At 42.9% G+C, this 16,174-nt stretch overlaps 1 protein-coding gene across 2 annotated transcripts in view; it reads left to right on the top strand.

Moving 5' to 3' along the window:
- Window positions 1–15,156, top strand: part of NPSR1 (neuropeptide S receptor 1) — a 104,407-nt gene extending 89,251 nt beyond the window's left edge. For both annotated transcript variants that reach the window (XM_081080135.1, XM_081080134.1), the window contains exons 6-9: window positions 1,457–1,533; window positions 8,914–9,000; window positions 11,780–11,954; window positions 12,802–15,156. In XM_081080135.1, the coding sequence (XP_080936261.1) occupies window positions 1,457–1,533; window positions 8,914–9,000; window positions 11,780–11,954; window positions 12,802–12,892 (430 nt within the window). In that variant the 3' untranslated portion in view covers window positions 12,893–15,156. The remainder of the gene's footprint in view (window positions 1–1,456; window positions 1,534–8,913; window positions 9,001–11,779; window positions 11,955–12,801) is intronic.
- The last annotated feature ends 1,018 nt before the right edge of the window (window positions 15,157–16,174 follow it).

Genomic DNA, 16,174 nt, shown 5'->3' with positions numbered 1-16,174 from the left:
CGGCCAGAGCCATTATGTGAAAAATTGTTAAGCTTACAAAAGGGTATGAAATAGAAAATAAAAGTATTCCTGCCACCCCACCTCACCCCCCATCCTGTCCTCAGAAGTAGCACTGCTAAGAATTTCTTGTATACCTTTCCAGGAATGTTCAATTCCTATACCAGCATATACGTCTATATAGAAACAAGTTATATGCACCGAAAAATGTCTGATCTTTGAAAAAAGTGTTGACCAACCATTTCACTTTCCTGCTAAAAGCCCTTCATTGAATTTCCATAGTTTCCAAACAAGGTCCAAAAGCTCTAACTCTGTGCACAAGGCCCTGCGTGCTCCGGTCCTTACCTCACGCTCCATCCTCACCTTAGGCCACGCAAACTGCCTATACACAGGTTTCAGCCACTGGCTTTCTCTAAGTTCTTTGAATGTGTAGTGCTCCCTCCTATTCTGAACCTTTGCACATACTGTTCCCTTTGCTGGAATGATCATCCCTTCACTCCACAGTTAAAAACCATTTTGTCCTTCAGATCCTAGCTGAAACTTCACTTCCTCTGGGAAAGCTTCCCTAATACCCAGAACTAACTGGTCAAGGTCCCTATTACCGTGTTTGCCCGAAAATACGACCTATCCAGACCATCAGCTCTAATGCATCTTCTGGAGCAAAAATTAATGTAAGACCCAGTTTTATATTTTTATATTATAATATATTATATTTATTATATTATATTATATTATATTATATTATATTATATTATATTATATTATATTATATTATATTATATTATATTATATTATATTATATGACTTGGTCTTATATTATAGTAAACTAAGACTGGGTAATATAATATAATACCAGGTCTTATATTAATTTTTGCTCCAAAAGACACATTAGAGCTGATGGTCCAGCTAGGTCTTATTTTCAGGGAAACACAGTAAGCACTATACTATGATGGAATCATGAATATCCCATTACCTTCATGCCAATGCATCGATTAGAAACAAGCCACAGTTCCCGCCACACTCATGGGGAGAGGACACACAAAGGCACGCGCACAGAAGGCAGGAATGATGGGGCCATGGGAAAGACTGTCTAAAGTCAAGGTCATACAACTAGCAAGAAGTAGAGTCAGTCACAAATCTAAATCTTTCTGACCCCAAACCCTGTGTTTAGATTCTAATCTCAGCTATACCTCTAACAACCGAGGTTATCTTACAGAAATTTAACTCCATCAGTCCTAGCCTCCACACCAGAAAAAGAAGTAGCTGTATCCAAATGATCTTCCTGGGGGTTTTCAATGTCAATTTGCTGTGATTCTATAATCAGCAAATACAGAGGGCAGGCATGGTTAAGGGACCCTGCCCTCCATTCCTCGCACTTAGTAAGTGGGAGTGGTCCTCTCTCTGTGTCACACTAGGGTCACACCAGCTATGTTAATGTTACCTTTGCTTTTTTCCACAGTGTCATCTATGCCATTGTGATCCGAACCATTTGGATCAAAAGCAAAGGCTGTGAGATGGTGATTTCCAACTGCTCAGGTAAGTAAGTTTCCAACATGCATTACCTAACTCTTGGCTAATTTGGCCTCTACAGAGGTTTTCCTCTCGCAAATGTCAGCTTGGGCTCTGGCTATAACATGCCTGCTCTGTTAGATCAGGCCCAGTAGGCATATCAAACCACCAAAGGCTGTTCCGGGCAGGCTCTGCCTTCTCCACCTGGTCTCCCTAAAAGCTGGGGTTTGGGGTCTGGCCAAGCTGTAGCAGCAAAGTCTCTCCAAGCAGCCCTAGAGCCAGGATTTGGAGTGGCCCCAGTGTCTCAGGCCTGGCTGTGAAGCACACTGGAGGATTCTGGGATGAAAAGAGAGGACTGTCCAAGGAAATCACCATACATTCAGCAAGAGAACACACATTTCTGTTGGGCTTGAGTTCACAGACAGAGAAAACTGTCATCTCTCCAGAGAACAGTCCTAAGCCAATCAAAGCGTGGGTCATGCTTTCCTCACTGTCCCAACACTCCAGCTCCCACCAGACTGAGCCTGAGATCACCGCTATAACCTTCCCCAGTTTTGTTTCAGTAAACCTCCATGCAGACCACCTAGGCGGCTGGTCCTGAGACTTGGAGACCGAGAGCTTTCTCGTCGCTCTGCTCCTGGTCCAACGGGCCATGGAATCTACCTCATTCTCCTTGAGTTCATCTCTCACAGAAATGAACAGAGCAAACGTTGCTGGCAGTTTGGGATGTTAAAAGGTGTCCTCATTCTATCAGCTACCCCACCACCCAAGATATCTCCCACCACCCCTTTCTCACCAACCTTTCACCACGGTGGTTGGGCCCCTGTCTCTTTCCAGTGTCTCCCATATTTCCCTGTTACTAGATTTTCTAGTCCTTGTACTCTTGGGTTCCCATCTTCCAGTCTCTGAAATATTACACAGCCACATAGAGATCTGTTTTGCCATTGACATACAGTATGACATTATCCCTCCCTCAAGGTGGAAATTGCTACCATGACTTTTCATTCTTTAATACAAATGTATAGCTCCATTATCCCTATTTTTTCAGTTGTCTTTATCCTTATATCACCATCAGTGACCCTGTTCTGGAATGAGCAGGGGACGGTACTCTCAAAAGCCCGTATATTCTCTGTATCTTATTCATAAATGGAACTCACTTATTTCCTGGCTGTCATTACAGCCAAGCAGCTCTGGAGTTGGCTGGTAAATAGAATCTCCAGTGGTGTTAGCACGCAAGGATTATTGCTCATCAACAAGGGGACATCAGCAATGATTAGCCTGAACAGAAGCTCTCTTTGTAAACACAGGCTGCAAAATTCAAGTCATCATTAGTTTAATAGCCACTCTTCTCACTGCCAAATATCTCTAGTTTCTCCCCCACAAAGGCTGACAGAAAGAAGGAAAAAAAAGAACTATTTAATAAATGATTGGGAGACTCCCACAAACAAGTGCGGAGAACACGGGGTAGAGAAGATGAGATTTCCAAACTTGTGCATTGTTGTCTTTCGTAAACAAGCATGCTCTTGATGCCCAGGGGTATCTATCTGTTCCTATAAAACAGACGATTAATTGCATGGGGCAGGCGTTGGGGGAGGGGCACCCATGAGCTAGACAAAGTGTAACATATCTGGATACAACTATGTCTGGCCGTTATGACTTAGAAGATATGACGTAACTCATACTATATCCAAATTGCATGTTTCAAATTAAATGAGGTAGAATGAGTTAGAGCAAAAAGCTTTGGATGACGAATGATTTGAGTCCTGTTGACTTCTAGCTCAATCAATGTAAGATTAGCCCATTAACTGCCCTTAGCACTTTTCTTCCTCAGTACATGTGGGTAAGATAGCTTCAATGTAAACGACTACATTTAGCAAAAACTATAAAGAACTTCATGAAAAAACATAAAGACATACATAAATGAATCTTACAACAGGTTCGTGGATAGTAAGACTCAACAGCATAAAGATGTCAGTTCTCCCCAACTGATCCACAATTCCAATCAAAATTGAAATGGGACATTTTATTGAGCTTGACAAGCCAATTTAAAAATACATACAAGAATTTCAAGAACCAAGAATAGTTGAGACACTCCTGGAGAAGTAGAACGAGAGAGGAAAGGTTTACTGTACTAAATATTAAGATTTATCATAAGTCAGAGAGATAAATAGGGTGTGGTATTGACACAATACAGTAGACAAATAAAAAATAAAACATCCCCCAAACAGACCTACACATATAAGAGAACTTGCTATATGTTGGAAGATCATAGGGAAAGAAATAAAATTTGATCTTTACCTCGATTCCCAGACAAAACAAATTCCAGGTGAATTAGAGACTTAAGTGTGAAGTGTTTGTCTTTTAAATTTTTTTAAAGAAAATGTAGGGTGATATCTTTATGACACTGGGGTAAGGAAAGTGTCTTAAACAAGGTAAAAGATACCTTAAATCAGAAAACAAATGATGGATAAACTTGACTCTGTTAATATGTATAAGGTCAAGCAAACCACAAAGTGGGAGAAACTATGTGCAACACATATACCTGGGAAAAGATTAGTATCCATATGTGAAGTCCTAAGAATCAATTTAAAGAGAATTTCTTTAAAGATAAATAGAAAAAATAAATGAGTAAGACAAAGGCATTTCACAGAAGGGGAAAGAGTGACGGCCAAAAGTAAAATTCTCAGCCTCACTGATAATCAGGAAAGTACACATTGAAATCTCAGTTAGATACAATTTTCTACCCCAGGATTACTAAAAATTTTAAAGTCTGATATTTCTAAGTCTTGACAAAGATATAAAGCTCATGGTTTATTTGGCAATTATTGTTTCTCAAAAACATAATAGGCTTCTGATATTTGCTTCCAGTCAGTTTCATGTGCCAGCAACCATATCCAAAAAGTCTTCCATAATATAATTCTCAGGTTTGACTTGTGTTTTGCTTCCTCAATCAATCTGTGTCTCAGCTTAAAGGAAGCTAGCTTACAGCCATCAGAAGTAGTAGGTGGGAGGCCATATCCTTAGTCTACTCTTTGCCTCAGGAATGATTCATAATGGGTTTTTGCTGGCTAAAACTTTTCAATGTTACAGCTTAATTTGAGGACCACAGCCAGCGTCATTGTCATTATGTATGTACATGTGTTTTCTATTGGTTTTATTTCTCTGGAGAGCCCTGAGTCGTACACCAACCCTGTACTTTGGGCTTTAGGCTCAGTAGGCACAGATTCTGCCTTCCCAGGCATCCTATGTGACCCTTCTACCAAATGCATCTCTAGTGTCCCAGCTTCCAGGATCAGTTTTCTTGCCACCTGCTGCCTACCCACTAGACCAATGCCACATGTTTAAGGTTTTATGACAGCACTGCTTATGAGGTACCAATTTCTGCTTTAGTTAAGGAAACACTAGCAGCTACAACAGAGAAACCCTAAAATACAGTAGTCCTAACAAAATAGAAGTTTGTTTCTTGCTTAATTAAAGTCCAGTTGACCTTTGCTTAAAGGTCAAAGGGAAGGACAGTGCTCCACACAGTCATTCAGAAACTGAAGCAGATAGAGACTGTGTCACGTAAAACAGATGACTACTTAGGTACCCCTCGGCATCCAGCAGGCAGGGTGGGGAGAAGAGAAGATGGAGGATTTCTTAGGTGCTTTATCTGAGTCAGGCCTGGGACTGGTATACATGGATTCTTCCCATGTTCCTATAGGCAGAACTTAGTCACATGACTACATCCTGCTGAAAAGGAGGCTGGGAAATGTAGTCTAGCTCTGTGCTCCAGCGGGGAAAGGAAAGGATTTGATGAACAGCTAACCTGTCTCTGCCACAATTATTTGAGGCCTGTCAGGGTTCCTGGTTCCCCCCGAGCTGAGGAGCTGAGGAACGGAAAAGGCTGTGAGTTAGGTCATACCGCCTCATATCTAGCTGTGACCTCTGGTTGGCTAAAGAGTTAAAAAAAAAAAAAAAATCTGAAGGAAGGAAGTAGCCAAAGTCCCTTAGTTAAGCAGATGAGACATCTGTGCTAAAAATATTTAACATTTGGGTTATATTTGTAGATAAGCCATCATGGATCGGAAATCAAACATGAATTTCAAGTTTCAAAAATTTTAGAAACCAGGCATAACTTCTAAAAATATGTTTAACTTTATAAATCAAACAAGTTCCCAACATCTGAAAACTATTCATTTGAAAACATCACTAAGTAGACTTCCTTGCTGACAAATAACCTGCACTTGTTATGGGTCCTCGGAGGGCGCCCCCAACCCGCCAGGAATAAATTCGGCCTTATGTTTAAATTCAGGATAACGACTGCTCCCCCTTCTGGTGCTCACAAGAAGAATGGCTTCTCCGTGCCTCTGCAAGGGGCAGGAAATGTGAGGAAGGAGAGCAGGAACTGGCCGCTTGCAGACTAATTTCCAGCGTGCCCCTGCCCCCTGCACCCTCAGGGACGCATACTTGAACTGAAACAGCCTAAGGCAGATTAGTGCGCAGCTTCCAGTCCTGAATCTAATGGACCTGCTGCCTCTCGGCTCCTCCAGCTATTAATGCACAGCGACGGCTGAATTTAACTGCTTTTCACTCCAGCTCAGTGCCAAGGCCTGGGCAGAAATAATCCTTTTATCTCCCAATAAAGGAGAATTACCGGCATTTTGTAGCTCGCCTGTCTTTGAAGAGTCATCTTTAGAAGCTGGAGGCTTTGCGTTTCCTAGAGTGGTCAGATTAAAGACGCGTTTCACTGATCTCATTGAGAGACTGAAGGGCAGGTGGTTCATCAAATTGTCACCCAGTTGCCCTGTGGAAAGTACTGCAAGTCTCCATTTTAAGCAGATTTCAGACATTTCACAAATGTCATTCTTGAGAACTTTTCTGAAAAACCAACTAAGTCTTCAGAGCCACACAGTTTAGGAGCAGCTGATACTCCAGCAAATGGGATGGATGTAATTTGGCTTTTTTTTACTTACATTGCATGGGTGCAATCCCACCCTGATAATTTTTGGATGTCTATAATTCTTATACACAGATAACAACATTGTATAATAAATGATGTAAATGTAGCAATACCTTCTGTTCTCTTCCATAAAGGCAGCTCATATTCCTCCTGAAATACTGTAAGACCTCATTCATCCCAACTAATAAGGAATTGACATTCTCGGCACGGGGCTTGGCATCCCGAATACATTATTTTCTTTTAATCCTCAAAATAAATTTGTGAATTTGGTGTTTTACGTGTCACATTTTAAATGGGGAAACTGAGGCTGGGGACAGAGCTAGGAATTGGTATACCTGGGGGATGTATTCAGGTCTGATCCTGAAGCCTGAATCTTTCCCAAGATACCACCTTGGAAATCAAGGTTTTTCAACCGTGGCACTACCAGTGTTTTAGACTGGATAGCTTTGGGGGGCTGTCCTATGCATTGAAGGGTGTTCAGCGGCATTCCCAGCTTCTACCTACTAAATTCCAGTAGTACCCTCCTGCAATACGACAACCAAAAATGTGTCCAGACATTGCCAAATCAATCCCGGGGGGCAATATGGCCCCCACGTGAGAACCACTGCTGTAAATGCCTCCGAAGCCTCTGCTTCCTCACCCCAGCGAAGTTCTGTGGTTCTGTGATGCACAGAATACTTTGAAGGCCCTAAGAGTGGTCTCACGGGGTATACATTAAGAAATTTAAAAATCAATTATAATTAGCACTTCAGCTCATTGCACATAAAACGCCCCTTATTCCTGTTGTTCCCGATAACAGTTTGTCCTTTTCAAGGAGTAAATGTTCACTCTGTGAAAACACTCAGAACGGTCAATGGCTTGGTGCTGCCTCGGAAATTCAGCCCAAACTCAGGAAGACATTCCAGGTCTTCCCACCTGGGCCTCAGTTCTCTCCCCACCCTCAAACCCAATGTGCTGTCAGGATGACGCACAGCGTCCAAACACACCCTACATCTTGTCGTTTCTGTGTCTGGCTGAGCATGTTCCCTCTGCCGCATGGGTCTTTCCCAGTAACACGCCCACACCCCCAGCTCCGCCTTTGGAATCTGCCGCTCAGCCTCCCCAATAGCATTGGGGGGATGGCTCTCTTCTCCGCTCATAGCTGGTTTTCATCTCTCTCATCTCATCCAGCCTCGTGGGGAGTGTGTGATCTTTCATACTAGATCGGAAGTTCCTAGAGAACAGGAACGCTATTTTAGCCTGTTTTGTTCGGTTCTTACCTCTTAGCAGATGTGCTATGCCTGTTGGGCTGGACGGGGTTGGAGAGGGGACAGAAGGAGCAGTGCAAAGTGAACTTCAGGCCAGTTTCCATGGGGATTAAAATACATTTTAAACATGAAATCTGAGCAGTGGAGAGGACATATGAGCACCACAGTTGGCCTCTAGTGTACGCCTGCCCTGCCTCGGATGACTTAGGTGCCCTGGGAGGCCTTTGGCCTGGGCCACCAACACGGTGGTGCCCACGGAGCCCCCATCAGTGGACCTAGCGGAACATGCATGGGGCTGGCATCCTATCCCTGCTTCCCTCACTAAGGTGTGCTCTGGGGTGGGGGTGCGTCATCCAGCCAGAGGAAGGGCACCCTTCCCCGTTTTCACAAAGGCACCATATGAGCTGGCAGAAGCCCTGACAGTAAAAACTCTTCCACAGCGTCCAGGGACCCTGCATCCACTGTCTCCCTCCCCAAGCGTGGCGTCTACCCACTCCTTTTACTAAGAGCGATTGCACTGAATTCTGCCCCTCCGAATCAACCTTTATTTTTACCACTTCTTGACTAGAAAGAGGTTTATATTAATTCATTCAACAGATATGAATCCACCCATTAAGTTTAGAGGATAAGGATACAGGAATGAAAAAATATTCTTTTCTCGGTCTGATATTCTAATGGATTTTTATATTTACCCCTTACGTGATTACCAGCAAACAATAGCCCACAATTTAATTTAATAGTTGGATTAAATTTATACCCAGGCTCCTATTTGGGACAGGTTTTAGTTTTCATTTTTAATTTCCCTGGTTTGAGCTTCTGTTGAGAGTGGAGTTTCAGAGTTAGATGAATGAGTTAGTCTGGAGTAACCATTCTACGAAAATGGCTTTGCCCTGTGTTGCTAAAGCAACCAGATGGCTGTCCCAGCATCGTCCCCTGTGGTCACATGGCTAATTCCAGCTTCAGTTGATTCAGGGCCTCCAGCCAACCTCTTGAGAGAGTCCGGATGTCCCAATACATTTGCATTTTATATTAATCTGCAAATAGAACAGTTTCCAACATCCAGCGCAGAGCCATCTTTACTCTGAAAATATCCAAGGAGGCCCTCCTGGGCATAGGAAAGCAGGATACAAGGGGTCCTGTGACAGCTGGGGACTAACTTCCATGCTCGTATTGGCAGAAACAGCACTTCGTTTTACCTTTCCCTTTTTGTATCTGCAGATGGAAAGCTGTGCACAAGTTACAACCGAGGGCTCATCTCAAAGGCAAAAATCAAGGCCATCAAGTACAGCATGGTCATCATTCTCGGTAGGGACACCTCTCCTGGTGTTGCAGAACTGAGTGGACATTCCAAATGCAAACTTGTACCTGGGACCTGGTAGTGGAAAGCCCACCGGAGGAAGGAATTTTTCTAGGGGCACTTTTACCTCTGTCTGATTGGAGAGGAGTCTATGGAACTTAGTCTATTTGTGGCTCCGTCAAAGGATGACATTTGTTTCCTAATTCCTCTCTTTATCAATATAGTTGTCCACCAAGGCCCTGGGTGGATAATTTGGAGAAAATCTGATTACTAGATGAAGTTGATGTTCACTGTCACCTGCTGACGCTGTTGCTTTCTTTAAGACATTGTCTCCCTCAGGGCTGAAGTTCACGACTAAAAGGGGGACAGAAGTGGCATCCCATTTCTTCTGGGTATTTAATTTCAAGGTCACTGTAAATTCCTCCATAATGGATGCCTTCTCTTCTCTCTCACTCTCCTGTCTTCTCCCTTTTTCTTTTCCTTTCTTTCTACTCTTAAGACCCATTAAGTCACCTCATCTCAGAAAATAAGGTTATTTCTAGAGCATCTAATATGTGTCAGATTGGCGTGTGTTCTTTGTTATTCTCAAACCTTCCAAACTTCCTCTCCATTAGTCCCCCTCAGCTAATGACCTTGATTCTTATTTCACTGGAAAAATACAAGTATACAGACTAGAACGTCCTCCTTCTCCTGACTTCATCTGCTCCGATGGGAAGCGTCTCTCTCGTGTGCTCTATCTTTTCTCTTACTTCTGTGGATAAACTGGCACTGCTTCTTTCTATGTCCAAAATGTTCACTGGAGCCTGAATTCCAACCTTACCTGCCTACTCAAGAATTTTGCTCCTCCAATTTATCTCCTCTCCCCCACAAACTTCCCCCTGGACATGATCATATGCACATTCAATAGCTTTATAATAATAGCTGTCACCATGAACTCTAGTAACAGACCCATCTCACCACTCCCTTTTCCAGCACAAGTTCTCCTTCAGTCTGCCTTCAAGTGGCGGCATGGCTTACCCCCTCACATCATTTCTTTCCCAGCAATGCCACTTCCTTACAAAGGTCTTCTTGACTAGTCTGAAATAGCCCTCCTGTAACCATTACTCTGCTTTATTTTCCTTCATATTCCTACTTCCATCTGACATTTTCAGATATATATTGATCTGCTTATTGTCTGTCTCTCCTGCTGGAGTCATAATTCCATGAGAGCCAAGACTTGTACTTTTGTGTTCCTTACAACATATCACCAAGGCCTTAATAGGGCCCCCATATTCTGGGTGCTTAATTAATATTTGGTGAATGAAGGAATGAATGAGGATATGCAAAAGGAAGGGGGTTTGTGTGATTTCTTTTTTATGTGGCTCACATACTACCCCTCCCTACCTCCTGTGTGACCCTTGGGAGGTCTGAGAAAGCATAGCCCTCCTGTTAGCTGCCTGTCAAGTTACCAAAACAGCTATTCTCACCGTTTGAAAACACAACAGCAAAATGCCAAACAGACCACACATGGTGTGACTCAGCCAGGAGAATATAGGCACAAAACAACACTGTAGGCAGACCTGGGGATAAAGCATAGATGACCCACCAGGGCTCCAAAGCCTATCCCAGAAGCTTCTGAAGTAAATCAAACACTCCCTTGCCTTCCCAATCAGAAGCACAGACCCACATCCACTGAAGTCTCACTCAGGAAGCATATCTTATACGTGTGTTCCAGAGCCAACATAACCTTTCGTAATGAGGAACCACATGCCCAGGACTTGGTGTCCTTTAAGTCAGAGAGCAGGGAAAACCTGCAAGAACGTCAGCCAATGTCGACAGCCCAAGCAGACCAAAACAGCCCTTTCTGTAACAAATATTGTGCAATGCCTCTCTACCATCCTGAAACAGAATGTATACATAATACTATTGACCTCACATAATTCTTAAACAATCAATATGTAATAATATAAAGGACGAATAGAAAGAAAATAATTTATAATAAAGCAATACAGAGTTCAGTGTGCACATACTTGGGCAAAGCTACCCTGGAAGAATAATGAAGCAGTCAGCTAGACGTCGCAATGGTTACCAATGAAAACCAATACAGGTGTGTTTTCCTGGAAACATAAAAAATTAAGCAGATTGCTGTCGGTGATTTGATTTTTTTGAGCAGGTGAACAAACCCTGCTAATGTTCCAAATTAAACAAAGTAATCACTCCTCATTTGCAAGGGAACTGCATTTCTAGAAAAGTCTATATTTATTAAAAATATTTGCATTCCTATGTAAAATAGACTGTGATGATTACAAATGGGGTTTTTTTGCTATGTAAATGTCCAGGTGGGAATTCAAAGGATGCATGGGACATGGGTGGGACCGCCCTGCCTCACACAAGGGAGCTGGCCTCTCTGGATAAACCAGAGCCACACCCCCAACAAACACACCCTCAAATACAGAAACACAGATTTTCAAAATGCTCCCAAAAGGCAATTTTGCCCTTCCATGCTCAGAAGTTCCCAAGCTTTCAACAGTCACAACCATGATCAAATCGGACCTTCCCTTTACAGATAGAGAAGCTCCAGGACATGTCCTGGTTTGGAAATGTATCTGTGGGATGTATTTGTGTGCATGTGCACATGGGTATGTCTTTCAGTAAATATGACACGAATGTTCACACACCCAGCTATTTTATACCTTTCTGAGAGACCCCGGGTGCTAAGCAACCTCCCAGCTGAGGCTCCAGTCAGGGGTCACACAGAGCACCCCCGGTTCCGGCCCGCCATGCTGTTCCTGACTCTCTCCTCCCCAGCCTTTATCTGCTGTTGGAGTCCGTACTTCCTCTTCGACATGTTGGACAATTTCAGCTTCCTTCCAGACACCAAGGAGCGCTTCTATGCCTCTGTGATCATTCAGAACCTGCCGACCTTGAATAGCGCTATCAACCCTCTCATCTACTGCATTTTCAGCAGCTCCCGGTGGAGCAGGTAAGGGTCACTCCTGCCTGGGTCACACATGCCGACGCCCACTGCGCTGGGACCCCAATGTGTGTCTTCCTCATTCCAGAGCTCCCCAGCAGGTTAGACATGAGACACGTCAGGGCCGGAAAGGTCCTGCTAGTTTAACAAAGGCAAACCCAGGCCCAGGCTGTGGCCCATGCTTTTTCTCCTGAACCACCTTCTATAGCAACTGTCTCAATCTGGTCACACATAGATCTTTCTTTTGTTCAGAGAATTGCCTCAATACGATGCTGTAGTGATAGCAAGACATGGACCATTCTTACCACCTTCCAGATAAATAAAGGCTCATGACGCTAAGTGACAATAGTAGTGAGGGTATAGAAATAATTAGTAACAGAGCTGCCATTAGATCCCACCTGCATAGCTCCATCCTTTTGCTGTTTTTCAGCTGTGTTCCTGAACAAGCCACAGGAAGTAGGTGGAGAAATTCATAGGAAATAGAATAATAGAATGGTTTAAAGTTTGGGTTTGACCCTGTGGCTGAGGTCCAAATCCTGCCAAAGTGGATTCATAGCTACCTATGACCTTGGGCAAGTTATTTAATGTCATAAACCTCAGTTTGCTCACCTTTAAAATGGGGCTAATAGCAGTGCCTACCTCTTGGCCAGTGATGTCTGTTCAACAGGCTCTCGTGTTGACTAGTGGGAATGAGGGCTATGATTAGTGGGGAGGGAAAGTGGGGGTATTACGTGGAAAGTGCTTAGCACAGTGTCTGACCCTTAATTCATTTGCCACAACTATTATCTCTGAATGTTCTTATTTCCCTTTTCATTAAGTCAAATTATTTTCCCTCCCTGTTTTATTCTTTCCCTAGGAAGCAAAGATCACGGGATTCCAAAATGACGTGCCGGGAGAGAATCGAGAGGCACGAGATGCAGGTTCTGTCTCAGCCAGAATTCATCTAGATCCCGGGGCAGAGGTAGTGCTGAGCTGAGCCCACTCGCTCTTCTGGGACCCCCTCACCACCTTGGGCGTGCGCATGGGGCCTGAACCAACTGCTTCACCATGCTCCTTTCATTTCTTGGGGGATGCACAACGCAAACATCCTAATAAGTTTGTGTCACCTGCATTAGCAAGTATTGGCCAATATGAGATCACCCACTATTCATGCAGCAGGGAAGTGGTCTCCTCCTTCCCACTGGTCAGCACCAGAACCCTATGGACAGAGCCATCACTGGCCCAGGGGCCAAGCTTGGGCAACAGAGGGGACTAAAAGAAGCATGATTGTACATGAGTCTTCTAATTGCAATTTAAGATGTAAATAAAAGACTTACAGAGGCCTAGATGCCCCTGCACCCAGCCCAGCCTTGGATTGGAGGTTCAGTAGTTGTAGCCAAGAAGATGTTTGTCCTTGAAATGCCAACAAATGCATTTCCAGGCATTGGGACTTAGTGTCAACTCTGCAGATGACCTCGGTTTGCAGATTGGTGTGTTGGCAGCAGCCATCTTCACAGTACAATTGTATCAACAAACAAGTTGACACACAACTGCTGGCTCTTCAGAGAAAGGTCAAAGTTAAGGGGTACTTTCTCTGATAGTGCTAAAGAAATAGTGCTAAAATATCATGGGTGTCAAACCTGCAGTCTGCGAGTTGCAGAGTCGGGACCTGGGTCTTATGTGTCTGAGGCTCTCTGAAGGCCCCTCTCTTTGCTTTCAACATTTGAGCCACTCTGGGCTCATTCCTCACACTTCAGGGACACTCTCCCCTATGATTTCTCTGAACCCTCTCTTTACTGGGGAGCTGAATTCCTTTGGCTTTTTCCAGACGTGATGTTTCTGTAAGCTCTTTTTCGTTTTTGCATATCGCTGGCTGTCATGGTCTATTTAACACCTCGGCCAGGAAGTGCTGGTGGGGCTTATTTTGACAAGTCTAAAGTTTGGTATTTATAAGCATAATCCAAGTGAAATACGATAAAATGTTTTCTAGTCATTTTTTACCATTGGATTTTTCCATAAGTGGAAGTGGAATAATTTAATTTGATTATATATATATCCCCACCCACAGCTCTGGGATGTGTGTGAGCTTCTTATTTTTAGACTCACATACATTCTTGACATTAAAATCTCCTTGGCAAAAATCCTTCTTCCCAGAATTATTCTGGGCTCAACTTTTTTTTTTTTTGTCTACTGCTAGTGGAGTCATTAAAATGTGCAGTATATTTTCCCAGCACTCTCTTCCTTATTATGGCATCAACCTAGAGACTGTGGCATGTTTAAGGCCACAGAGGTATTTTTTTCCCTCATAAACTCTTTTCAATTCCATGTGGCCGAAGGGAATGTATCTCTTTAGATAGAAAGCAAACTCCTCAGCCACTATCTTTCTGAGAATTAATTTCTAATCGAAGGAGCCTGAATAATCTAGTTTCGTGTCTGCACAACAGTTTCGAGAACTGCCTCCCTTTCTAGCCAATCGCTTAAACATGGGTACACCTGGAAGCTTTGAGTAGCTGAGAAGTAGTTTCCAACATTTCACTTTAAATCAAGATGAGCCACAGAGGACCCACAGAATCGTTGCTAAACTAGCTGCCTGCATGGGAGCCAATTAACAGCAAAATCTGGCGGGCGTCCTAGACGGTAAGACAGGGGGCTTGGGTTCTCTTGACAGAAGGTTTCAATCTCCGTCAAGTTCTGGTCTGCAAAAGACATTACATGCCTACCTCATCCATCAATAGATTCTGAAAGTGAAGGAGAGAGTCAAGTGAGGGGCTTTGTTCTCTTAAAAATTGTGAATGTGATTTTGTAGTTGTAATGCTATGTCTCCCATTCCCCAAGACGACTGCAGATCAATAAGGATCATGGTACAGGTTGCTACAGGATAAGCTGCCATTAAAATGAAGCTATTGATGTGGATTCTGGAATCCTCATTTCCATGTATTTGCTGAGCTTGGTGAAACATGATTTAAACATTATGAAAGAACACTGGTAATCACTAGTCTCATGACTTTGATAAATCATTTAATGTTTCTGGGCATCAATTGTCTCATCTGTTAGATGGAAACAGAGTAAGGCTGCAGCACAGGATCGTGTGGTTTCTTTACAGATACAAGTCCTGAGATTCAAATGGCTTACATTATATCCAGAGAGTCAGAGCTTCTGGAATTCTTTCCCCAGGGGATCCATGACTCAGTGACTCAACCCTGAGTCATGTGCCCTTTAGAAGTCGTGTGGAAATGTAATGGCGGTATGCAATGTCAGAGGGGTAGTAGATTGGGAGAGGGAGGGTATCACTTTGTGAGGGGTATAAATGATAAATGTCTAACTATTACATTGTTTTATACACCTGAAACTAATAAAATAAATAAATAAATAATAAAGAAAAAAAGGGAAAAAAAGAAGTCATAACTTCCACATCCTTCACTATGAAGCCATAGAAACATCATTTCCCAATCGCAAAATGCAGTTTGAGTTCTGGAGAAAAGGGGAAGCTTAGTGCTGTGATGTCACTATTTGTACCATTGGAGCCCAAGAGAGTCAACAGGGTGCTGTGTAAAATAAAGATGCTTACTTCCCACTCCAAGATGTCAAAGAGGTCTCTGGTTACATCATCACATAGCTTCAGGCACAGGTAAAAATTTAGGATAAACATTTTCTTTAGCCACGCTACAGAAAATAAATGTTTCCACCTTATTGAACTAAATTAAATATGAATGGTAAAAACCTCTGCTTTCTGGGCCTGTGTGAAACATAATTTAATTAAAGTTTAATTTCACCAAGGAAATCTCCCACCTTTTTTTCCCCAGAAAGTGGTAACACCTTTTTAATGGCTTTAACTTGGGACTAATCATGAGGGGGGAAAAAAGATACCTTTTAAACCAAACGACATGCAGTTTAAACTTTATTCATCACTTAATTTGGACAACTATGTGTACACATATACAGAAATAACTTTACTTCTTCCTTCCACATCCACAGTGTGGGAAGGGACCCCAAGCCTACGTCTGCTAAGGAAACAAGAAAACAAAAAAGATTTCTAGTAGGAAATAAAGTGATTCTGCTTTTGTAGAATCATCTCAGGTGAGCTGTAGACCTGCTGTCAATTGCAGTTCTTTTATCCTCTTTTGAATAGACCTCATTTTATATGCAGATCTACCAGTCTTCCCTGAAGCTTTCAATTGCATTTGACTGAAAGGAGATGGGCATGACTGTTTAGATACCAACTCCCTTGTTTTGGGAAACATGAAAAACCC

Source organism: Rhinolophus hipposideros (genome assembly GCF_964194185.1).
Source record: "Rhinolophus hipposideros genome assembly, chromosome: 18".
Taxonomy (NCBI): Eukaryota; Metazoa; Chordata; class Mammalia; order Chiroptera; family Rhinolophidae; genus Rhinolophus; species Rhinolophus hipposideros.
Note: the sequence above shows the minus strand (reverse complement) of the source record. Positions and strands in the feature narration are given on the sequence as shown.